This window comes from Melanostigma gelatinosum (genome assembly GCF_949748355.1).
Source record: "Melanostigma gelatinosum genome assembly, chromosome: 13".
Taxonomy (NCBI): domain Eukaryota; kingdom Metazoa; phylum Chordata; class Actinopteri; order Perciformes; family Zoarcidae; genus Melanostigma; species Melanostigma gelatinosum.
In genome coordinates, this window is record NC_136646.1 from 17,655,480 (window position 1) to 17,681,672 (window position 26,193).

Consider the following 26,193-nt stretch of genomic DNA (forward strand, 5'->3'; position numbering starts at 1 on the left):
TTCTGGGAAAAGATGTTTGCGTGTGCAAACGTAGTGCTGCACAAAACTCGATCACGATCTAAGAATATCATCAAAACACCGCGACAGCGCCGCGGGTTATTTGACAGGTTTATGGACAAATGTTCTTCTCTATTACCGTTTGTACTGACGTTGCCCCCCCCCCCCCCCCCCCCCCCCTTGGTCATTTCCAACATATATAATTGTAGTGGAACATTTATTTTACAGTTATTTGTATCACACACTTGAGCCTTGACTTTGTGGCTTCAAACTGTATTAGTATGATCAAAGACTCAAGTCAGAAGGCATAAACAACTCTCTAACAGTCTGCATGAATTCTGGATTAAGGTGGAGTTTGGCTTTAAACAGCCAACCCCTTTGCACACTCTCTTTGATCTTTTTTTTTTTATGTTTTAGAAGCCGGTAGAGTACAGAGCTGTGGAGAGAAGTCACACCAATCAGAGCTTCACACGTGATAAGACTTTGTGTTGTCTTGAAGAGAAATAGCAAACTTGGTCCAGCTGTATGAATCTGCCTCAACACGAGAACAACCATGCTACTAAAAAATGTAACACTTAATAGATTTAATATAGAATAATAACATCATGAGATGATGATCTTACGCATGAGGGAAACGTACGTTTAACATGCAGTTGCTCTTGTTTATGATCATTACCCAACTCTGCAGTTCCCCTCAGCTCTACATCGTTTTAGCGCCTTTCAGCGCTTTGTTTCTGGTTTCGTGGCCCATAACTTCACTCTCATCACTCCCGTCCTTCTTTAGTTTCCCCTCGGCTTCTTCCTCCCACCCTTCAGCTCTATCACTCCCTCCCTCCTCTCCAGAGCGGCTCACTCTGCCGACACCCCCAGATGTCAACGGACTCCCTCCAACCAGTCAGAAGAACACTCCACTGGGTTTCCCATACAGGACCATATTACTCGGTCCCGGGCGAAAACTAGAATGTGTTCTGCACAATTAAACACGACGCCCATTCGACAACCTCAGCTCCGGCTGCAGCCAAAAAGTCTTCAACTCTTTGTCACAGTACAACAGCAGCCCAGAGGCGGTGGGTTTAAACATAACGGGTTGAGCGTGGCTGTTTTTTTCTCCTACGGGCCTAATAAATAGCCCAAGGCACTCTGTGTCTTAGCCAAAGACTTTTTAAAGTGGCTTCTAAAGACGAGGACGGATGCTTCCCCGATGAATACGGAATTGCATTAAGCTGTAGGACTTGCTCATTACTGCTGCTCCTTTGTGTTTCTGTCAGTGTGAAACGACACGGAAAGCTAATGTTGCGGTTTTGTGGCATTTAGTATTCAGCATGAAAGATCTCAACGGGACATTGATGGTCGTGCCTGCTTATTGTTTGCGTTTGTCATTGTCGGCTCGGCAACAGAGGACGAGCTTAAACACAGCCGACGGATCCGTTTGTGCATAAATTATCCCTTGTTAGTATCAGTAACGAGCCAGCCATTCCCTCGCTTAGTGTTAAGCACTGAGAAACGGCAAGTGGCCCATCGGGCTTCTCAGCTAATTAAGTACTCCGCACACACACACACACACACACACACACACACACACACATTAAGCAGTCTTATGTCTACCTGCCTGCTGTCGAGGCAACACTGATGGCCTTTAAAGGCGATCCAGGAGAACTTCAAAGACGTAGCGAGAGACCGCATCATGCCGGGGTGTGTCCGTGTGAAGACGGGTGATGAAACTAAACAAATTGAGCTGCTCAACATGCCCTCCAGACTCTGCGTGGTGTGTGTGTGTGCGCTGTGTTACGATGAGCGTTGATCCACACTGTTAAAAGAATATATTGTTGAATCTGTCGGTAGTTTCGATTATGGTCGTTTATATATATAGTTATATATATATATATATATATATATATACACCCCTCTCTTTCCATGGTGTACACCCACTCTTTCTCTCCAGAACAAACAGAAGAAACGCCACGCTGTCCTGCCATGCAAATAAGCATCGCTGTGTCAATTTGAGTTCCAGGTTCTGGGTTACTATAGCAACAACAACAGGAAAGCATCACAAAGCTGTGCAGAGAACAAGTTTCTCTCTTCTTCTTTCATCCCGACGTGCCTTTACATTACAGGGCATTAGCATAGAGATGGAGAGATGCTGCACCACAGAGGGGGAGGGGGGGGGGGGGGGGCTCATCTGGGGAACAGCTTGCCTGCGTTTGCAACAGTGACCTCCAAATGAAAAAAATTAAAAAAACATCGGAAAAGTCACCTGAATGTTTATGGTAGAGAAGCAGCTGGTTTATTGCTCCATTACTGTGTTTCTCTCCTCTTATGAAGAGGCTGTCACCGTCTCATTCCAGTCCTACTTCCTGCAGCGTGCCACCCGAACTGTGCTTCATCAGCACCGCGTGCTGCAGGGCAGCGACTCTTTCACTGCCTCTCAGCGGCGACTTCTGCTCAGTTTGATCGTTTACAGTTTGGAGCGGCAGAGGCAAGCGTCTGCTTTAAGGCAGCCGGAAAAAGGGAAAAGCGTGCTGGCCTTCATGAGAGGCTACGCGGTGGCTGTCCATTCCTGTGCACACGCCCACTCTGTCATGGATGGGATGTGTCACCAACTCTTCCCTTCAGTCATAATCCTGTTTGTCCCTAATTAAAACCCCCCGCTGTTCTGCTATTGTTTAAATGTTTGTTGTAAGGTGCCCGCCACCAAGCGACTGTTTGATTTAGGAGCGAGCTCTTGAGACATGAAAACGTTTATTTTGGTTTGTTGTTAATTCAGTGTGTGTTGGTCCGGGTGTCATTGTTTCTTTCTTGGTGTTTGTGCATGCCTGCCCACATGTTTGCATGAGATAGTGTCCCCTCTGCTCTTAAAGGTGCAGGATGCATCCGCTACGGTCTTTCATGTTATTTTGTGTGTGTGCACATGCAAACCCTACATCTGTGTGTCTTTTGAAGTGGTCTTATCTTTCCCAGCATTCCTCTCCCATGGCAGGAGGGATGGAGGGAAGCAGGGGTGGTGGTGGTCCGGTGAGGGACCAGAGGTAGCCGAGCGGACCCAGTTAGTGCTGAGGTGCAGGAGCAGGTGGAGGTATGGATCCTGAATATTGGAAACGCTTCACCGGGGCTCAATATTTACTCCCATGGCAACGGCATTGAAAGGGGAGGATGGAGACGGGTTAAGCGCCGGTTCGATACTACAGACCTGACAGAAAGGGAAGGACTGTAAAAAAAAAAAGCTCTTAAACTGGGACCCATTAGCCGAGGTTGCTGAAGGTACAGTTAAAGATGCTACATTTAAAAAAAGTGTTGATTTTGCTGCAAACAACGGGCGGGTCCAACAAGCCCAGATCTTTCAGGCAGTGTGCCGCTGTCCATTCCCCGTGTGAAAGGAGTCTACGTTGATTTATTTGTGATGTAACTTGCGTACCTCCTAACATTACGAGGTAGTTAACGGGAGGAAATTGACACTTGTTGCCGGCTTTCATAGGAAAACACATGAAAAAACGAGTGCCTTTTTGTAGGCTATCATAAGATTCGTTGTCTGAGGATACGTTCTGTGTTTACATAGCCAGGCCAGCTGTGGGGGCATTTTAGTGCAAGTGAGGTCCCCCCCCCCCCCTCCCCCCCCGCCCCCCACGGCTAGCTAATCACCAACGCTCCAAATCCTGCACACTGCCCCTTTAATAGAGGTGTAGGGCTGAGCTCACCGCCTGCTATCACTGCAGTAATATCTAATGGAACAAGTCTTCTCCGGTCTTTGTCAATATTAAATTAAAAGGACAGACAATGAGGCAGATAATAAGTTTAAATAAGTTAATAGCGACCCTGACATTTAGTTATTCAGCTATAATTTCCCATATCTGTTCTCGCGTCACTTAATGTGTTCGCCTGATTGGCTTTGTGACATTTCCATATCATGATGTAATGGCATTAAATGGCCTCGCCACGCCTACCTGATTGTCACACATAACCCGATTAGACATTTTATTTCATTAAACTAGCTCACTTACAAACACGCACTGACAGTATTATTACAGTAAATTCATGCACTGAAACAACTCAATCTGGAGAGAGCGTCTTCAGGGCTTTCATTGTCTCGTTAAAGAAAAGCTTCCAACTTCATTTCCCATTGTATCATGTTTGGGATATGTAAATACAGTGTGTTTACTTTCGGGACTCGTGCCGAGTTGATTTAGCATTATTATGCTGCAGTCTGCATAATTCATGAAGCCAAATCGCATCTAAATGCACAGCGAAGTGAAGAAAACCCCGGTCACAAACCATGAGTAAGATCTCTTCCCCCTCTAGTAAAGAAATGGGTTGTTTTAGAAATATTAAATAAGTAACTGAACTCCAGAGCCATTTTTGAAGTATGCGAAAGACGTGTACTATGTGTTTTTAGTTCACCCACATGTTTATCCACCCACATAGTGGTGCTGTCAGTGGGTTGCACCACATCCCTCTTCATCCTTCTATCTCTTTAGGGGGTCTAGTTGGCGTTGACACACTACCCAACGAAAGGAAATGAGCGTCATAGACCACTGTCGGTAGAGATGAATTGGAACGTCAGTCTGCACGACGCTAAGCCCCTTTCCCTTCAGTCAAGGCCAGTGATCGGCGATGCACGATACTCCACCTTTCTTTGAAATAAAGCTATGTACACAACGTATATTTACTTTATTGATCATTTGGTCCAAATATGTCTCAAAGTAGTAAAAAAAATAAAAGTCCATCTCAGTGACCCAGAGTTCAAGGCGATGTCGTCTTTTGCCTGACCAATAGCGAAATAAAATATGAATTTCACTGTCACAGAAGACCAGAAAATATTCACATGCGTAAGCAGGACGGAGGTGTTTGTTATCGAAATAGTTGCAGATGAATTTTTCTGTCTGGAATTAAGAATTAGCAATTGTGTCATGCCGATTTCTTCTGGACCCAGATGCCTGCTGTGCCCCGATGCCACTGTGGGAGACGGACAATAAAAGAGACGCCTCTTTCTTTCTACCGAAGTGGCCATTTAGTTTCCTATCTTGATATGAAGATCCTGTTCATAAACAGACCATGTTTGTAGGCAGTTTCACAGCCATCAAGCTCAATAACTCTGTTTTCTATTCTCTCTCTCTCTCTTTAATATTGTCTTGTGCCGTCTCTCTTTTGTGTTCACGTATTTGTGGTCTGTCTCTTATTCTGCGTCTGTCTTTCTTTTCTTTTCTTCCTCCCCTTTTCTCTTTCTCTCGGGATGAAATCCAAGCCTGTTCTATTTTTTTCTTCAGAGGGAGCTGAATATTTCAGTTTTGCATTTTCTCTCTTTTTATGTGCTCCCTCTTTTTCTTTTTTTTCCAGGCCCCTTTGATGTGTCTGTGGATTCGTTATCATTCCGTTTGGATGAGCTCACAGAAGCAGATGCACGGGACTCTCGCATGCACTTGCGCGCGCACACACACACACACACACACACTCTCGCTCTGTCTTTTTATACCGGAGACCAGAGGCATCTATCCGCAGCAAGCATGCATTCTAGTCTGTTTGTCAGTCTTTTCCATGCGCCGCTCCGCCCACATCACAGCCCGTAGAATTCTTAAATACTCCACTTGCATGAAAATAATATCTGCAATTAGAGTTGCCTCCGTGTGCATTGACTTTAATGTGTACTCTTTGCATGAACTCTATGTGTATGTTTATATACAGTAGGTTCCTTGTCTCTTTACAGGCGGCACGTGGCATTGTGTGGTTAGGGCAGTCCGGAAAAAACGCCGGCATCCCTCCTGTCTGCCAGGCGGCTGGATGGCGGAAGCTCTTTCACCCTTTCTAGCACAAACACTCCTCTCTCGCTCTCTCTCTCCTCGCCTCCTTCTCGTCCTCCCCTTTAAACAGCCGTTTAGGATTGAGGGATGAGAGGACTTCCTCTTTAGAGAAGGCACATCTTTAATTTGAGCCTCCTCTCCTTCAACTTTTCTGACCAGAGATCCATTTAAAGCCGACGGGCCGCCCTGGCGCTGGCAGCCCTCTCCTTCCTTTACCCTCTCCGTTTCTCCCTGCCAGGCCTCCCTGACTCCTCTCATCTCACCGTCAGTGCTCTGTTATTGATGGTGACACACTGTCTACCTCTCCAGTGACCACACCTACACATAGTTATTCTCGGAGGAATCACTGAAGGTGCCATGTGTTCACCTGCTCTCTTCAGCTTTAGAGAATAATATGTTTCAATGTGTCACACACTGGAAGTTCGCTGCAGTGGATTTTTTCCGGTGTATCCTCAGAGGTATAGGCGCCGCTCCAACTTAGTCACAGTGCATTCCTTGAGTAGAGTTGTCAGTCACACACACAGTTTGTGACTGTGGCTCACGAACAAAGGCACACACACATGCATGCGCACTCACGAGCTCCGTCGTCTCTGAAGCGAGACACACACACACACACACACACACCCACAATTCATTTCTGCTCTGCTCTTGGAAGTTTTAAAAAACTTGCTATTTCTGTGGCATCCTCTTTTCCATCTTCCTCTCTTCCTGTCTTTTTCCTTCTTCGTCTCCTCAAATCCTTTTGTGTCTGTCTGAGCCCGGAAGGCAGCCATGCAACAAGACTGATTAATAATTACAGACTACACAAAATTGGGAGAGAGAGAGAGGAAAAAAACAAAACTATTTCTTTGTCGTTTGATGTCCGACATGAGAGAGACCAAAATTACAAAGAGACAGAACACTATAAAGAGGAGAGAAAGCTTGCACATTCCTTTTTCAATCCTCTGCTTCTGTTCTTTTTCCCTTTTTCTCATTTTGCTGTTTGTCTCCTCTGACTTTCTCTGTTTCCTTTTTGTTTTTTGTATGTCATATCTTCATAAAGTTGTTGCTTTGATTATAGGGAGTGATTAATCACTGAACAAGAATGCAGACTTTGTGAATGTGTGTATGCTCCGGAAGAGACTGTCGTGATCTCTGTAGACGTAGGTTGTTTTTGTAAGTGTGTGTTCTCAGTACTACCTGCTCAGCTTTCATCACCGTGTTAATGAACCGTGGCCCTTATGAGTTGTAAAACACCCACAGACACACACACACACGCACACACTTGTCAGTCCTGCATTGTGAAAAGATGAATGCACGTAGCTGCTCTTCTAATTGGTTTAAAGTCTCACCCACCGGCCAAAATAATTCATTCCGCTTGTCTATGGGGAATAATTAAACGTACAATGAGTGTTAATTTACAAGGGAGCAAGAGACAGCCACACACACACACACACACACACCACATCCTGCCATATTCTCTCCCCAACATTGTCATGTTTGACATCACAAGAAAGCTCTCAGAAGATTTCACCAACTGTTGCAGTGAACTAAAACAAAGCTGCACAGCAGTTATGCGTCTGCAGCCGAGAAAAAATGTCTTCGCTGTGCGCTGAAGATTCAATGAGGTTCACCCGTTGCATGATTACCAGACACACACATGAATAGCAGGGACGGGGGGCTGAAAGTTCATCTTATTCTCTGGGATTCTGCGGCTGAGAGCAGAATAAAATGACCCGTTGTTGTTTGGACTTGATCTAAAAACATGAAGTTATCCTCAATGTTGCTCCCAGCGCGGTAGTTCTTATATTCTTTCATCATTTATCACGAGACGATCATTGAATCTGATTTGATGCTGGTCTGTGCTCTTGGGGAGAACATACACATACTTGTGTAATATATGTCTTAAACGTATTTGTATTTACATGATATATGTTCTAATAGTTAAGGCATATATTATTTGTAAAAAATAATTAAATAACAGTAATATTCCCAAGATTCTCGATTGGCGTCTCTGAGCGGTCCTGTAATGGATTTCGGAGTCTGCCAGCTTCTTCTTCACGCTCCAAATCCAATATCAATCATCGTGTGACGATAAAACGTGTCAGATGTGAGCGCGTGTTGACATGATTGAAAACTAAATCATATGTGTCATTACTTAGGACAACAGAGTTTCCTCATCAGCTGTGAAGAGCAGGCCAGACATTGATTTGTAGCTTTTAGTCAGATAAAAGTGATCAAATGAGGCACTTGGACCTCAAATGTTTTTGTCTGTCTGCTGTTTATGACGTAAATCTCTTTCGGTGAACGTAGGTTTAGGCCATAAGTCTGTGATCTCTGTCTGACATTTCAACATGTGCAATCACATTCATTTACATTTACAAAAACACCACCCTCATACACTCACTTCACTTCCAGCTTTGTCGTTCTTTCTACCCTTTCCCCACACCCTTCATGTGTTCAGGCTTGACAGCTGCTTGGTATTACTGTATGTATGTATGATGTCGTGGCTGGGCCTCCTGGCTGGGCGCTGACAGCTCTCAGTGTGAGGCTGTCCTTCTCACTATATGCTTGTCAATCCGTTCAGCTCGCAACGCTACGAGCTGACATCTGCCGGCAAAAGCAGCAGCAGCAGCAGCGTACCCGCATGGAGGACACGAGGTGTTTGACTCTCCACTCTGTTCTTTCCAATAAAATAATGACGAAAATAACAAGAGACCATCTTATGATGGGATCCCACCAGCCACAACGTCAAAACGGGCATATTTTCATCTTCATTTTGATCTTAACCACGCACTTGTACGTTTTTGCGGTAAACATCTGGCAGAGTACTCAAATCTCTTTAGTTGTAGTTACTGCTGGAGTAGGTGTCACCAGGACCACACAGACCTACAAGGCGAAGCGATACCAGCTACACGCTCCACGGTCACATGAGATCAGATTTAACTATTCGATCAGACGTTTCTACATCCATCTCTAATTTCTCTCTTTCTTTACTCTCCTCTCGAAAGCGTTTTGAAACTACTGTTTTGAAAAGTTCTTGACAAAGCATTTCTGGGTCTTTCTGGATCTCTATATGTTGTGTGTGTTTGGTTTGAAGGGAGATGGAGAGCCAGCTGGACAGAGCCAGAGAGAGCCAGCGGCAGCAGATCCAGCAGGCCGACGCGGCGCTGGAGCAGTTCAAGAAGCAGGTGGAGCTCAGCTCTGAGAAGGACTACGCTGACATGAAACTCCAGGTCTGATGCACACAAAGGCACAAGTAGCATGTCAGCTAACACAAAGTGATCTCCACGCACGCCCCACCTGTTTCCTATCACACGTGCGTATGCATGCAATGCTGTACATCGCTCTCTAATACGACTGCACATCTGCACATGTTTGGTTTGGATACAGATGCACTGTTCCCCTCCTCCCTTTCATGTTTGCTTCACCGCAAAGGGAGTGAGCTGTTTGACAAGCAGTAACCAAGACAATGCACACACACACACATTTTTGTGGTTGCAGAGACACAGCCTGACCACAGATGCAACAGGGCGCCACGCTGGCTGCGCTTGAATTCCTCCGTGTGTCCCCCCCCCCCCCCCCCCTCTCCTTCATTGGCTCCTATACAACACACACAAATAATGATCACTCATTTAGAATGCCGTGATTTTATAATCCTGCTCATGAAGCGGGCTCGTTCGTTCGTCCGTTCCTCCGCCGTCGCACGTTGACCTCACTTCCTCTCAGTGGGCGTGGCGTGGGATGGTCGGGTTTCGATGGAGGACGGGTCACTTGCTTTACAAGCAGCCAGACTAATTCGTACGTCGGGCCCGGCTCTCGCGCTCAGCGCTCCACACCGCGTGGGCTGCTGCTGCTCATTGGGAGAGTTCTCCAATCGATGCAAACGCCGCTGTAAACCTCTGATGCTGTCTTACAACACAGTTTGGCTGAAGGCGTTTTTTTAGTGCCGTGTTGACGAGGCTGCGCTGAGTCCTGGATGTTTTTAAAGGGCTGCGTGTCGGGGAGATTAGCAAGTTTTAGTCACTGATTAGTGAAGTGTTTCGGCAAAGCGGTGTGTTGTAGTGTAAGAAAACGTCTCGCGTGGGCCTCGATTATGCATGATTGTTTGGCGGGCACACACGGCAACCTTTATTCCCCCAGAGGGAATTTCAAATGTTTGTCGTATTGACGAGAGACGAGATGTGCAGCTTGCATCTGAACCCTAAAGAAGGCAGAGAAGACACCCAGAAGACTGAGATGTCCTCTGCCGTTCAAGTGAAAAACACACCGTGTTCAAGACCTCTTATTGAGAGACAGAACTTTCTTGGTTGTTTCTGCTTCTTGAACACATGTTTTTTTTGGGGTTTTTTTTACAGGGTGGGAAGTGATATCATTGGAAAATGTCTGTAGTTCTGTATTTTCCCCTCATCTTTCTCCTCCTCTTTTCTCCTGTTCTCATTTTTCCGTCTCTTTTCCCATCGCGCCCCTGGCATCCCAATCTCCAATCTGACTTTATCCTCAGCCCACATCAAAGCCCAGAGAGCAGCAGTCTCTTCTGCATCCCTGTCATCCTCCCCACCCTTCCTCGCTCCGTTCCATTTTCCTGCAAAAGGCTTTAATGCCGTAGAAGCTTTTTTTATTCTTCCATGTTTCCTCTCTTCATCCTCTCTGTCTGCAGACGGTGTATCTCTTCCTCTCTCTGTCTTCCTCTCGTTTTAAAACCTGTGTCCCACTTTAAGACGACCCTTAAAGGAAAAATCTGCTCTATTTAGCTTTGGGAAGAAGAAGCGCCACACGGAATCAAATCTCTGTTGCGTTCAAAGGAGGCTGCAGCATTTTAAATGGATCAATCAAAAACCATTTAGCATTTTCTGAGCGTTACACACAGCATACAGCTGTACAGATGTACAGTTTCAGTGAATCATTGTCCGCGGTTGTTTTATGCTCATGTTCTCGTCTCTTTATATCACTTTCCAATGTACACAAACGTTTTATCATTTATGTATCTGAAAAGTTGAATTCTTTATTTCGTCTTTTGCTTTTGTTCTTCTCATGCCTCCAGATGGAGAAGGTGGAGGAGGACCTGATCCGCCACAAGTCCCTCAGGGAGAACCAGGCCAAAGAGTTCTGCCAGCAGCTCGACGCACTCCGACAGAAATACGAGCAGCAGGTCTGTACGAGTCTCTTTACGTTCCTGTCCGTCTGTCGACCGTGTGTTTGTCAACCTAAACCTGCACGTGTGAGAAGTTCTCTTGCTCGTCGCCTCACGTTGAAGCCAGTGGAAAGAAGTCTCCTCTTTCTCCTCTCCTCATCATCATCACATTGCTGTATCTTTTCTTTGGGCAGCCGGAGCCAACCAAAGGGGACTGACATTCATTTTGTTATTCCTCCACATCTGTTCCACCTGATTCATTCCTCACGATAAGGGGCACGCTTTAGATTACGCTTGGATTGCAGCTCAATAAATATCCTAAACGTTGCCAATTGAAAACGAATGCAATCTGCATAGCAGACACTCGGTCCGCTTATCGTCGCATCTCTGTCGCTCTTCTTCGATTCGGAGTCTAGAAACCGTTTTTTTTTTCCGCTTCTCATTGAAATCCAGCTTGCTGATAGGAGGACATCTCTCATCCGGCATCGGATTCAATTAAAGCACATAAATGGATATTATCGGAGGCCGCCAGTCTCATTGTAGCAAAGTTTATCTTTCTATTACTTACATTTCACTTTAACCTCAGCAGCCAGTGGGTTTTGTCCACTCGTGAATACCCTAATTCATATTACAATGTATAGAAGATACAGAATGGCTTCACTCAGGCATCATCATTCAGTCCTGCATAGCAACTAATAAATAAGACATTCATTTATCCCTAGATTGCCATCAAATAATAAATAATTTCAGTTCTTTTATTATTTCTTTAAATGAAGAAGATTTAAGAGACGACCGATCTCGTGTTTGTTTCCCATCTGTACCCGCGGCACGATTCACTGCCAGCACTCAACCTGTCCGTTAATAAGCATGCGAGCGCTCATCTCCAGGACTGATGGAGTTTACGCCGCGTGTAATTTGCCTTAGGTTTGCCGTAGAAGGATGGAAGGCCGGTGTTATCTCCAAGGAGTAGAGAGATGGTTGCCCGTTATTGATTTGCGCCATGACTGAACACTTTGTGTTTCGTAAATCACACTTTCAAAAGATTCAAATTGGATTTTTTTGTATCCACCAAAAACTCATTTAACTGTGGGAAAGTGGCAAATGCTCTTTCTGCAATCATATATTGTCATAGCAATCAGACAATGCCGCTTAAACCTTGAAACAGATCGTACGTGTATCCAAAAGACATTTCCATGCCTCTAAAGTGATCCGGTAACGGAGGATTTATCGGTGTTTTGAGTGCCAGCTCCAGCGGATTGCTCTGAAGCTATCGTGAATTCCATCTCGTGTGAAAAACAAACAGGTAAGTAATCAAAGCGTTGCAGGAACAACTGAAGTGACGGTTATCATCTGCTGCTTCAGAGTGTGGGGGTGCAGTTGACAGTTGAAGCCAGCTACACAGGGTTAGCAGCTCGTCAGGCAGCCTTTTGTCTTGAAGATGAAACACAAAGACGCACACAAAGACGAAAAGGCCTGTCGTCGTCGTCGTGGTGATGATGTTGATGCGAGCGCTGGTGACATTAGCTACACAGTTAGAAGGGTAGAGAAAGAAAGAGGACGTTGTTTTTTCTGTACACGCACGTGAAGACGTGTGATTATTCATGAGTTACTGCGAGCACAATCGTTTTATGTCGTGTGTGTGTATTCTTTAACACACACACACAGCATGACCACGGGTACTCTGTGTGCACCCGCTCACCCATGTGTCTGTGCATTGTGCCGCCGCTCCACAGAGATTGGTGTCACACGATTGCAGTAGGTCAAATTTGTCCATTCAGATGCTCACAAAGGAACATTCCCTCAAGGGCGACTTCAATGAGACGTTAAAAGAAAATGAAAAAAGGGAGCTGTGTATGGAGGAGTTGTTTTCCAGCCGACCATGTTTGCATGACGTGGGGAGGTCAGATGTAAGCTTGGGAGAGCAGATAATAAAGCAGCCTATAGTTTATAGACATGCAAGTGTGTGTACGAACTGTACGCAGAGATAAATACTAATGTCCAGCGCCGCTCACCGGCCATCTTCAGTTCAGATCTTACAGCGATCTTCAGATCTTTCTTCCATCCTCTCTCGTCCTTCCCACACCCACCCCAGCCTCCCCTGCTGAGACCAGACAGGGCTTCTGTTCAACCCTCCTCTTTCCTCCTCCTTCCCAAACATTTCAGACCCCCCCCCCCCCCCCCCCCCAGGGGCTTGAAAGAAGCCCATTACCTCACTGTCCTGTCTCAATGCGCACACACAACCACGTCAGCCGGTCTGACAGGAGTCGTGCTGTGCAGCAACACCCGGCCCACTGTGTATCCGTGGCACCAAGCTGTGCTGTAACCGACTCAGTCTTCCCTCATAAACGCCACGCCGGCCCCTTTAAGAACCGCAGCACCCAGCATCCTCCGCTGCACGCTGGCGCTACGTGATGTCACAACCAGGCTCCTAGCTTCTGCTCTCTGACATCTCTTCTCCGTCTTTCTTTTTAGCTGTTTTTCTCACAGCGGATCTATCTTGCCCAATTCTTCGTCATCCTCGTTTCACCTCAGATCCCTTCTTTCCTCCAAAAACAACCCCCCCCCCATGACCCGAGACTCTGAACCGGAGCGAACAGTAAGCCACGATGTCCTGCTGGGGAGTTCTGGAAGCCACTGCCTGCTTGTCAGCCTGTCAGCTGTGAACTTGTGCTGCTGTATGAATCCGACTATCCCTGTGGGACAACGTGTTCTGGCTGTGGATCTCGTCTATTGTGGAAGTCAGTGGAGTGGACCGTAGACGGCATCAGCATCGCCAGTGGCAGCACGTGGAAGATGTTGCCCACATCCTTCATAGTGTTTGTTTCATGGAGCTCTGTAGTGTTCTACTACGAACTGGAGAAAATGGGAATGTGTGAGGTATTGTGAGGGTGTGTGTGTGTCTCTTTAATGCCCTTAACTCAGCCGCAGAGATACACTTTTCCCGTTGCTCTTTTCAGAGGGCAAAGCTCTGTCCAAACCTGAGGGGTGAATTCTTGACTGCCCAAATTGAAGCGTCTATTGTGGCCTTCCTCTCAGTGCTGGGGACGGGATCCGGTCCTCCTGTAGATAGCCGCTCATTCGTCACCTGCTCTGAATAGCGCGCAACGTCCCGAAGATAGGGCCGTGGGTGTAGCAGGCACCGGGGCACAGAGGCCCGAGGATCTCCGCTCCTCTGGCAGGCCAGGTAGGATGCCGTCAAGCACAATGTGCGGGGGATTAGCTTCAAAGCAGGGAAGCGAATGGGCCCCAGGCCGCCTGCTGTCCTTTCAAGACTCCGGCTGGGACTGCACGGCGGGATGGTGTGGGGGTCACTGGTCCCCCCCTTCCTCCCGCCATGGGGGAGTGGGAAGGGAACAGAGCCTGGGAAAGGCTTGGGGGGGGGGGGGGGGGGGGGGCGCTCGGTGCTAGGAGCTCTGCTGCCAAGGCTCACCTCTCAGCAGGTGACTCTCCGCTCACTGTCGTGCTGGAACACACACTCGCTTCAGCTGCCAGGACGATTAAGCCCTGAGAAATTGGGGCTTTGTGTCCCATTGAGAAGTGTTGTCTTTCCCTCGACTGTATTGTGTGTAGCTGGTTGTAACACCAGTGAGACTGAAGTCTTCTTGTTGACTGGTGCATACAGCTCCTTGCTATACTTCATATATCCTCACGATAGCAGCCTAGAAGAACCTTTCAGCGTCTTCTGGGTTCTCCTCAAAGTTTTTGGCTATCCTTGCCTGTCTCGCTCCAGTTTCTTTTTTTGGCCCGATTTGGGTTTATAATGATCATCATATTCATCGCCTAAGCCGATTTTCGCATGCTGTCATGCGCATAGCATGGGGGCATTGGGTAGTTGCTGCTGCCAGATGGCTAACCCCTACCAGCTCGCATGCGGAGCCCAAACTAGCTGCTCTTTTATATGCCGAGGGCAGAATAGGGCGAGGGGGGACAGATTTGAAGAGAGAGGAGTGGGACATTGAGGGCTGGTCTGTACAATTGGCGTGAGACGGCGGGAGGGCGGGTGTAAACACATCACTTCACGTCTGACAACGTGAGGAATCGGAGAAACTTTTCTGGATTTTTTTCGCCCCAAATTGGCCGGGTGTTCTAGGTGGAGGGCATCGGGTTTGTTTTTTAAAGAATCGGACGAAGAAAAAGATGAATGGATCGGTGGATGGACAAGTTGTCATGACGACAGGATATTGCTCTGAGTGTGTGTTGGCTGATGAAGTCTCTCTTTTGCCCGCTTGTCCAATCAGATGGCTGAGCAGCGCGTGCAGCTCGAGCAGGAGAGGACGCGGCTACAGCAGCAGCACAGCGCGGAACAGGACAGCCTGGTCCAGGAGCGCCAGTGGGAGGTGAGCAGCCTGGAGAGGCAGGCCAGGGCAGCCCTGCAGCAGCACCAACAGCACACCCAGGAGTGGAGGAAGCGCGATGCCCAGGTAGGGGGTCTCCACTGATCCACGTTTGCACACACACACATACATGCTGACCCACCGCTCTCCCGTGGACAACCGTTTTGTATTTTGCCCATTGACGGTTTCCTGTCGTTTCAAAAGCACAGCGGGTTAAGACACTTTTTCTTTTTCTTTTTTAACTTGAAGCAACACAGATATTTGGTCGATTCGGTAGCTTTGTATCTGGTGCAAGCGTACGGAAGATTTTTAGATGTTGCTATTTGAATAAAATTACATTTTATTTGGGCAAAATCCAACATTGCGCATAAAAAAAGTTTTAAAAATGCAATAAACAAAACAAAAAAAAAATCACGCAGACCCAATTTCCACCTTTGTCCTAATGATTTGCTTTTTAAAAAAAAAAGAATTTTCCGCCGCAGGGTTTCGTGATAGAAGTGTACGGACTTGAGATCCAGAAACCACAGGTAGCCAGATGAAGGAGAAGAAATCTGTTCTGTTCTTTTGTTAGCCGGGGTCGAATTTCTCTTGTTGTTGTCCGCTGTGCGGTATTCTCTTATTTCAGCGTTGACGGCCACAGTGACCGTTTTGGACATTTTGGATCTATATCCATGGACGTCCCTGACACCTTCTCGCACCAAAGGGGAGTTTTAACGATCGATTACGTTTACCGCGAATAAAAACAATTCACTTTTTTCCTTGACGAGGTGTTGACCAACACTCTATCTAAAGTGAAAGCTTATTTCTTCTCGTAAAATGCAGCAATATTTGACAACTTAAGAGTCTCCCCAAGTTGTAATCTTTTTGTCTTAAATGTTTATTTTTTTTGGTGGGATGCTCCCACGAAGATTCAAAACGACCCCCTGTTGCTCGCTCGATTGTGAAAATATTCTTTCATTCGTTCGTCAGCTCTGTTACTCGAGCCATACCAGTATACTGCTATACTGGCTGGCTTGTGTCACAGCAGTCTAAAACGTCTTTAAAAAGCTTTTCATTCCAACTCAAATGTTCCCGTGTCTTAATATTCTTGGAGAATGTATTTCACAGCACTCCTGACACCAGCTAGCGTGTTGTTTGGGTTTCTGGAAATGCCGTCACAACAGGACATTTCTGCCGATAACGCGCTGTCCTACTCGTGTCAAAGTGACGTGTCGTCTGACAGATCTTAGGATCTCGGGAGGTGACGGGAAACAGACTTCCCCCCCCCCAGTGCTCATCTCGTATTCTCAGTTCCTGTTTTGCTCGCGCAGCATGGTGAGTGGAGACAAGACGCCTGCATAATGTCAGATGTTAAATCAAGATTTTCACTCAGGCCTTGCACGGGGTTGTGCGCTTTCTGAAAGTGGTGGCGATGTGAGCTGGTTTGACTTCCTGTGTGAGCGCTGTTCTATGGATGTGCTCTTAAAGTGACAAGAAGCTGACACTGCGGCAGCAGATATGTATTAAAGATGAGGGTTTGTTTTTGCACTGAGCAAAGCCTCTTATTACTAAACTTCTTACTAACTTCTGCATTACCAAAGTTGTTTACCCGTTAAGAACTCGGCCCTGTCACACCGATAGCAATGTGGCTCCTCGCTGGCCGCCGCTCTACACCGTCACACCGGGCTGTGAAAGTTTGTGAAAATATGAATGGAGCTTTGAAAAAGAACATTTTCCGATTCCTGTAAAGTGAATGGCACGGCTTCATTTCTTCTTCCATTTCGCTTGTGCTTCTGGGAGGAAGCAGGACCTTTTCCAAAACACATGGGTGAGATGGACAATATCTTCTTCTGCCTGCTGTGGCGATTGAACCCAGGCCTCGTTATTTCTGCCGACGTCCGTCTCACACTTTCTCTCAAGTCTTCCTGGAATCGCTACGACTTATTTCGGCTATATGACCCATCTGCTGTGTACATGGGGCTTCTGTTCGTCAACATTCCCACTTTAAAATTATTTTTTTCTTTTGCCGTTTGTGCTTTAAAATGTTACACGTTGCGAATGAAAGAATCAGAATTAAGCCGCTGGATTGGAGACCTGTTGTGTGGCTGGCATCCCACCGACTCAGGGGATTAACTCTCCATTCCCAGCCTCGTGGACCCGCGTGTTCTCCGAAAAGAATAAAAGTATTTGTAAAACCGTGTTCTAAAAAAAATGAAAGGAAGCTTTCGGCTGTCTGTCCAGGATGATGAAATGTCTTCTTGCCGGTTAAACATGTTTGCCGACAGCCACTTCTGTGCTGCTCTGTCAGCTGATCAATGCCCCCCCCCCCCCCCCCCAAGAGGATGAGGGATCCATCACTGGTACTCTCTCTAACACGCCTCAGTCCTGGTGTAGAGGCCTTTCTTTATTTGCCTCCCCACCACACACTTTGTGATGAAATACTCCACCGTTACGAATGTTATGAATATATTTAAAATAGGCATCCTTGAGTCGCAGGACTTATTTCATATTCTCTGGAAACTATTTTGGAGAATGTAAAGCTTCTTGTAGTACACGATAAAAACACATTTTGCTATTTTTCCCCACAATACTCTGTTTTGTGTTTCGCTTGCTGAATAATATATAACAAACTAGGACAGGCAGTTTGAATTGATTTGAAGCCGTGCTTTTGTTTTTTTTGTTGTTGCAAACAACAGAATTGTTTGTTCAATGCAAATATCCATCATTCATATTTTTCCCACCGGCTCCTCCTCAGAACTAGGTATTATTTTGCAGGATACTTATTTATCTTTCTAAAGGAACGTGCGCTGCCATCTGGACTTCAAACGGCATTGGAGAGAGCGCGTCTGGGCCACGATGGACTAAATAATGATGCAGTCAATGTTTCAAAGCGTCTCAATCCCAAGTACGTGATTGAGACGTGTCGAATGAGGAGGGTGATGACAGACTGAGTTAAGCCGAGCTAAGAGGAAGTCGGGTGAAGCAAACCAGGCAGACGGCTAGAACCGGTGTGCACGTCGATTGTCCCGGCGCTTGTGTTTTGCCATTTACCGAATGATCGGTCCCCCGAGATCCCGTATCGTCAAGCGGATCCCGTCTTGTCGCTCAATGACGTCCAGTAGCGGATCTCTCACTGAGCTGTGTTTGTCACTGGCTTTGTGACTCTTTGATTTGTTTCATCATCATCATCCCATGATTTTTTTTTAATATTCAGAACGATTGATCATGGGCGAAGTCGTCAGTGACTCATGGTGCTCTGTGAAGAGTGTGACGGCGTGTTCTCTCTCGAACCATGAAGACATTTAGTGTGTGCATACATCACATCTTGGACCTCAGCCACATTTATCTGGCAGTAAAACATTCATTGCGACACTCTTACCTATGTTTATATTAGGGGTGTAACGGTACGCGTATTTGTATTGAACCGTTCGGTACGAGGCTCACGGTTCGGTACGCATGACGAACCGAATACGTTGCGTATTTAACCAGGTCGTCCCATTGAGATTAAAAATCTCTTTTGCAAGATGTAAGTAACAATACAAGATGTAAGCAAGATGTAAGTAACAATACTACATCACATTAAGGAGCAGTTTTTGTTTTTTATGCTTATGTGTTGCTAAGAAGACACCCCAGAAGATGGGTCACTCAGGTATAGTTCCATCATTGTTCAAAGTCAAAGAATAACTTCATGATGTTAGTTGTAATGAATAAATGTATTTTAAAATCAAGTACATTTCTCTGGCATTTATAGTTTTCTACTGTACCGAAACGTACCGAACCGTGGCTCCACTGTATCGTACCGAACCCAACCGTGAATTTTGTGAACCGCTACACCCCTAGTATATATATATATATATATATATTTAGTCTTTACTTAAACAATCACAATAGTGTCGGCATGAGGGCCAGATGAATACAACAGTTAAGGAAATGTTTTGTGAACAGATAATAAAGAAATAAAATGTGTTTAAAGGAATAATTGATGGGGAATATGCTTATTTGCGTTGCAGTTGGATGAGCAGACACCACTCTGATCTCACTACACCTGTGCATTAACTGTGGCGCTAGATGCAGGAGGTGATTAGCTTAGCTTAGCATAGCATAGCATAAAGACTGGAAAGCAGGGAGACACGGCTATCCTGGCTTTCTCCAAAGCTCCAAAATATGCCGACCAGCACCTCTGAAGCTCACTAGACAACTTGTTGAATATTGTTTTTGTTTAATCCATGCACAAACTGAGCTCCACAGTTACTGCACAGACCTGGGAGTGGTATCATCCAACTGTCAGTAAAAGGTAAATGATAGTATTAAAAACTTCTCAAAGTAGAAAGAAAGTCTAGACATGAATTAGGTTGATAGCTTAGGTCAACAAAGTCTAAGCTAAAAGTTTTCCCGCCTGTCATGCTCATGCAAACGTTACTTTCTCTTCGCAGGCATTTGAGGAATAGCACATGTGCAACTGCTGTAATAAGATGAATGGCTGTGCTCCATTTAGGTGCGCCTGTGAGCCGTGTCAGTACACGTGCACAATACCCGGGCCTGGCATGCCAAGATGGAATACAGCTATTATAAATGTCATTAGTTGTGCCGGTGTTTGCCAAGTCATAATATCTGCTGTGAGAAAGCCTGTTCATAGTTATAGCAAGTTCATGAAATGCCTCTTTTTTTTTAAGATGGGAAAACACATCACTTTCCTCTTATGTCATTACATTAATGTCTGACGGTCGTCCACAAGGTAGAATAATTAGCACATTAAGACTAATGTTAAAGATTGAACCGGTTTCCCCTCTTTAGTATCTGTTTGATCAGAAAGGACTCTGGAGCGGTAAAGGAGGTCCTTCTTTTATAAAAACACACAAGGAAAGTGGCACATGGCTTAAATGTCTGTGCAACAAGCGCCGTGGAGCTATTTCTGGTGTTTTTAAACTTCTGTTTCTCACAATATATTCTAGCGATAAAGATCTACAGTAGAGGATGAAGTCTCATGGCGTCTCTTCTACATTTGACTTTGTGTCATTTTTCCTCTCGATTGAAACAGAGAAAGTCCGTTATCTAGCGCTCTGTTGTTCTCCCCAGTCCTTTGAACTGCCACCATTTGACCCGTTATATTTCATGTGACGCTCCTATTGTCGCAGAGAGCCGCTTCGTCACAAAGCTCGCTGACACGTGTTTCTCTTGGATGTGGCTGCTGTGCTCACATTCTTACAAAGGAGACTCGCTCTTTTGACCTCTGAAGTGTCATTGCCAGTGCCTCTCTTCTGAGATTATGCTCTAATTTATTAAAAGAGTTTTGGAAGGCAGATCACCCACATTTGTTAAAGAGAGAATTATACATTAAAGATTCTCCAGGGCTCAGATCCTATTGCTGCTTGCCCTTGAAGGCACAAGCGGAGCCGAGGATTGCACGTGTTTGTTTTGCTTTTGCCTCATATTCTCTCTGAATGTGCTGCATGCCACTGTACGTGTGTGTGTGTGTGTGTGTGTGTGTGTGTGTGTGTGTGTGTGTGTGTGTGTGTGTGTGTGTGTGTGTGTGTGTGTGTGTGTGTGTGTGTGTGTGTGTGTGTGTGTGTGTGTGTGTGTGTGTGTGTGTGTGTGTGTGTGTGGCAGCTCGACCATGTGTGGCTGTGTGTGCACGAGTGGATCTGGCTGTGTCATACTCTCTCCAACGCTGGCACACACGGAGCCACAGCATCTGCCTGTTTTTGTGACACTCCTTTGAAGTCTCTTTGATTCTCCCCAGTGCCCGCTAAAAAAGACTTCAGGCACTTCCTGTCTGATTTCCTTAACGTGGCGTTGTCCTTGGATGCCCAGGCTTTTTGAGGTGGGGGGGGGGGGGGCAGAGCACAGGGTGCGAACCCAAGTAAGAAATAAACCACGGAGAGTAATGAGGATGTGCGATAGCTTGGGGGATATGTGCAATATAGGTAGGGGGGGGGGACTTCTTTCACTTTTTGAGGTCTTAATAATAGCAGCTAAGTGATGCAGTTTTGTCAAAACAACAAGCTTATCTTCTTCCTTTTGGGCTTTTTCCAAACTTTTGAGATGTAAGTTCATTGCATGTGTCAAAGACCGGTTCTTATTTCTGGTGTTTCTGGGGCTCTGGGGTTGGGCTTATTAGCATTCATACTGTGTAATGTTGCCGCTCACTGGCAGCACGATTAAAACGGCTCATCGGGGGTAAAGTCGAGGCTGAGAAGTTCAAACAAGAGGGGTCAAAAGAGGGGTCACGCCCTCGCTGCAGCCCCTACACAAACACGCAGAGGGAAACAGGAGATGTAAGCATGGTTGCAAAACTTTACAGGAACTCCCTCACACGTGGATATCTTTGTTTCTTTATTTTCACCCCACAGGACACAGATTATACTTGTGTTTCTCTTGACCCCTCACATACTTGTCAGAGAGCGTCAGTGCCAGAAATGCATGAGGAAAGAATATGGGTGGATGTTTGAATAAATTGTCTTCTTTGGTACATTACATGAACATATTTCGACATCAATCCATCTGGAGGGATACATGATAAACAAAAATAGATCTTAAGTACGGTTCACTTCAGCCAAAAAGACCACGGTAGCCTACATCTTACGATACATCGAAGTGTCTTCTCTCAGCGGGAATATGAAATCTAAACCGAAGAGCATCTCAGAGCCACATGATATCTGCAGGACATTGGTTCACATCGCTTCCCGAAAATTCTTACTCTACCCGTCTCTTTCCAGACGATTTCCGATTTGGAGGCCCAGCTGTCCGGTCACCGCGATGGCCTCCGAGGAGCCCACGCGCAGCACAAGCAACAGTTGGCTGAGATGGCGTTACTCCGGGAGGAAGAGAGACGAGTGGCGTTCCTGGACAGAGAGGCGTCCGTGGACCGGCTGCGCTCTGACATGGAGCGCATCCGCGGAGACCTGGAGGAAAGCCACCAGCAGGAGAAGGACGCTGCTCAAGAGAAGGTGGGTGGAGGGAAGGAGGGAGACGAGTTTCCAATAGGATGCTGCATAAATCACGTTACGTCACTTTCTGGTGCCTGTGTGGACGAATGCCCATTTGAACAAAGGTTCCATGAAAAATGACACCTTCATTTGTTCGCTTGCAGAAACTAGAATAGAAAGGAGGATGTCTAAAATGGCCAATAAATACTGAATTAAGGAAGAAAGGGCAGAGGTGGAGAGGTTCTATTAACTCTAGAGGCGGGGTCCAGATGGTGTTTTGTTCTATTTATTTGTTTTCCTTTGGAACTCCCACTGTCTCTCTGTATGTCTCCTTCTCAGTCAGATGTTTGTCGGAGGACATGTGAACAATGTTGTCTTTATCAAGCTGTTCTTTTTCATCAGTGTGGACAGTGAGAACAGAAGGTGTCTGTGTGAGTAGGGCTGAGAGTGGTCGTATGGAGCTTTTATCCTATTTCAGGCTTTTTACAACCCCTCTCATTCACCCTTTCTCCCACGCCGACGACAACAAGCCACCTTGCCAGGTGAGTTCCTTGTCTTGACAGACGTGTGGACAGAAGGAGCCGGGGGATCCGAAATGCCACGACCCGCTCTGCCTGCCGAGCCGCCGCCGCCGCCGCCTCCGGGGGAAGGAAGGCTTGCTCGGGTTCACCGCTGTAGCGAAGGTCTGCTGCGGTCTGCCTCATGTGTCTGTCAGTCGGACAGATTCTTAATGTTTGCACATCAAAGCTGGGGTTCAACCTGTGCGCGTGTCCTCTCAGCTGCACCCATAGTCTCATTGCGAACACCACCTTGAACCCAGCATATTACTATTACTGTGCATCCTGGATCCTTGAACAGAAGGTTGCTTTGCTATCTTAGTGAACCAGGAAGTACTTCAATTAAGAACTTCTGAGCTTTCCTCTCTTTCTTGCTCCTCAATCTGTCTCATATTCGTTCCTCCTCGCCACGACAGAAACTGGACCCACGGCTGGGAAATCACCCGTAATCTTGTTCTGGTCTAGCAGGAAGCTGACCTAAGGTGGTTGATCAGAACCTAATCCCTCAGCAGGTCCCATCAAAGAGAGCATTTTTCATTAGACACCATCCCAGCTGCGCAGCATTAGCCCCGGAATGCAGGGACCTCCAAAGCACCCAGTCGGCCATTTTGGCTCCACATGGCACACAGAACCAGGGGTACTGAAGGGAGTGAGATCCGAGGGAAAGAGTGTTCTTATTACAGGCTAATCCTCATTTGAAGAAATCCCTATCGGTCCCGCTTTTTTTTTTTTTCTTTTTCCTTTTTGGATATGTGAAAGCTGTTTTGCAGCTAAAAGTTATTTATCTTTTTGGCTCCCTGTAAGTCATCTCTCTTCCCTCTCTTCCCTTTTTTTTTGGGGAGTGGATTCAAAGCAGTGATGCTGAATGTTGAACTCCGACTGATAACACTATAAGCAATGTGCTGGTTTCACTTTTAATGAAAAAGTTTCGTAGCGCCAGTTTTTTTTCCCCGTTGGATTGAAGTCAGCCAGCTCTCAGATCCATATTGACTCGTTCGCCCTTTTTCTGTCAGTTGAAAATTTCTCATTCTTTTGATGCAGACAGAAATGCTGTCCTCTGCAGTCCACCATACTCTTGGAAGCAGAGCCTGGGCCGGCCAGCTTTTCCTCCCTTTTATTTATTTCTTTTTCAACACATCTCCCAGATCCTGGAAAAAAGGGGCCGGAGAAATCCATTAAATCCATGAATGGATTCCCATCAAAGACGCGTGCGTTTAAGGGAGAGACAGAGAGGGAGAGAGGGACACAGGGGGGATGGGATGTGTTTTGGGAGTAGACAGTCGAAGCTGTTTGAATGAAATAATGAGAAACAGAATATCAGAGGAGATCAGACGTTCAGATAGTTCCATACATTTGAGCTGCACCAAAAAAGGAAAGGAGCAGAGAGGGAAAAGTGATGGAGGTAGGCTGAGCAGAAGGTGTGTGTGTGTGTCGGGGGGGGGGGGGGGGGGTTCATGGATGAGACTGAACGCACACAACCCCAGACCTCCCAATCTCCGTTCTCCACTGAGGGGCCTGTGAAGCTGCCTGTGTGCCTGATAAAGACGCTTCATCTCTGGGCTACGGTGGGCACGGATCCTGCCGCTCGCCTACACACCACCTCCTTATCTCACCTTTTTTCTTCTTCCTCCACCCGTCCATCTTTCCCTGTCTTCCCCCACGTCCACGTCCCCCCCCCCCCTCCGTGCCTTCAAGTTGTGGCACAGAACATCAGGACTTTTTAGTTTTTAGTTACCAGAAATCATCGTTGAGCTTTGAGGGAGTGAGGGAATACTGTTTCGTAGCACACGTACATTTGTGCACACACACACACACACACACACACACTCTCTCCTCTCCTCTGTATGATGCCTGGCATACAAAACACAGGTCATGTTTGTAATCAGTGCCCGATAGGCAGTACTCGTATGAGCTTACGGTTTGGTTAAAGGAGAAAAGGTCTTTGTGTTGGCCCTCTTCAGCTCACACAGCTGTATCGTACTCCCTCCCTGCTTGTCAATACTAGAGATCTGAGATACCGTGAGACAAAAGTTCAAGAGGCCTCAGGTTTGATAGCGGATGAATAACGTCTGGAACTTTTCATATTTTCTCTCAGTCTGGAGAGCTTTTTCAACTGCTTGTGGAGAGATTAGATGTGCAAATTTTGGCTGATATGTTTGTGTGGGCCGGGGTGTATGATTGTGTGTGTGTGTGTTTGCGTGTGTGTAAAATGCATCCCTACTTTCACTTCAGATCAAAGGGACGGGGCATTTCATCAAACACTAACATAGTGTGACAAAACCACCTGGAGGCAAACATCAGCCAATGAGAAAGCAGCTGTTTTGGCATGCAGTAGCCAATTCCGAGCTCCCTGTGTCACAGCACCAGCGTCGCTCTGGCCATGTCCCATGTGACACCAAAGGGCTCGCTCTTTCCCTCACACGCACACACGAACAGGTGGAGGATTAGAAAGCTGAGGCAGGAAGGCCTCTTGTTTTGCAATTACTCTCTTTTTTTCCTCATTCACTTTGCTTCAAGGAGACAGTGTATAGACATCCAAAAACTTGAGAGGTTCTTCCTCGAAAAGTTGTCTTACTCAGTGTAGTAGTCGGTACAAGTCCCCTAGCTGGTGCCGGAGCTTTCTTTTGTGTATCTTTCAGATTACTCTGCTTGTTCGACAGCCAGTGAGTCTGTTGGCGCCGATGCTCTTTTCGTATCATTTGGCTGCAGAAATGAACAACAAAATCGAATACACTCTGTTAATGTGCTTTGTTTTACTTCAAAGCTACTAGTTCCCCGCCAAGAAATCTGATCAAATGTGTGTTTTGATGAGATCAGCTTGCTGGCTGTTGTTTGGTGAGCATCGCTGGCCTTCTCCTATATCAGGTTTTGGATCCAGATGTTCCGTTTGCATCTGGATTCAGTCGTGGTGGATAATATATCTACGGTGATCATTTGTGAGCAGATCTTTGACTTCAAACTCAAATTTAGATTTCATCTGTGAGAAACTGTTCGGTACCTCAGCACGGGCACAGACTGCAGCCCTCATTTAAGTTCTTTGGCAAAGGGAAAAAAATCATCTGTTTATAACTGTTGTTTGTTTGTTCTGTGCACAAAGCTGACTCGGCAATCTTTTCATGTGGCCGGAGATCCATCTGCCTTCACACGATTGGACCGAACCGTCTCTAAATGCGCTATGACTGATTGGATCTTAATGTGTCTTCAACGTTGCATTCACGTCCATATTTAGAGCTGTGCATTCGCGAACAGACCACCCAAGATGTTCTTTAGTGCAAAACATGCACTCTCCGGATTTTCCCAAATGTTCACCGAGCACAGCGCCAGTCTCGGTCGCTCTGTGCCTCTTGTTTCTGTGGATCTAGTTTGTCTGGATCGCTGCTCTTAAGTAGTATCTCGAAAGTATCTCTTGAGACTGTATGTCCTCCTCAAATGACAGAGAAGTCTTAACATTAAACTCAAAATGTAAAAGTTAAACCAGGGATTTAATACATTGTTCAA

At 46.3% G+C, this 26,193-nt stretch overlaps 1 protein-coding gene across 3 annotated transcripts in view; it reads left to right on the forward strand.

Moving 5' to 3' along the window:
* Window positions 1-26,193, forward strand: part of cep112 (centrosomal protein 112) — an 80,805-nt gene that overhangs the window by 25,925 nt on the left and 28,687 nt on the right. For all 3 annotated transcript variants that reach the window (XM_079281915.1, XM_079281914.1, XM_079281916.1), the window contains exons 17-20: window positions 8,866-9,001; window positions 10,810-10,917; window positions 15,138-15,320; window positions 21,929-22,159. In XM_079281915.1, coding sequence (XP_079138041.1) covers window positions 8,866-9,001; window positions 10,810-10,917; window positions 15,138-15,320; window positions 21,929-22,159 — 658 coding nt within the window. The remainder of the gene's footprint in view (window positions 1-8,865; window positions 9,002-10,809; window positions 10,918-15,137; window positions 15,321-21,928; window positions 22,160-26,193) is intronic.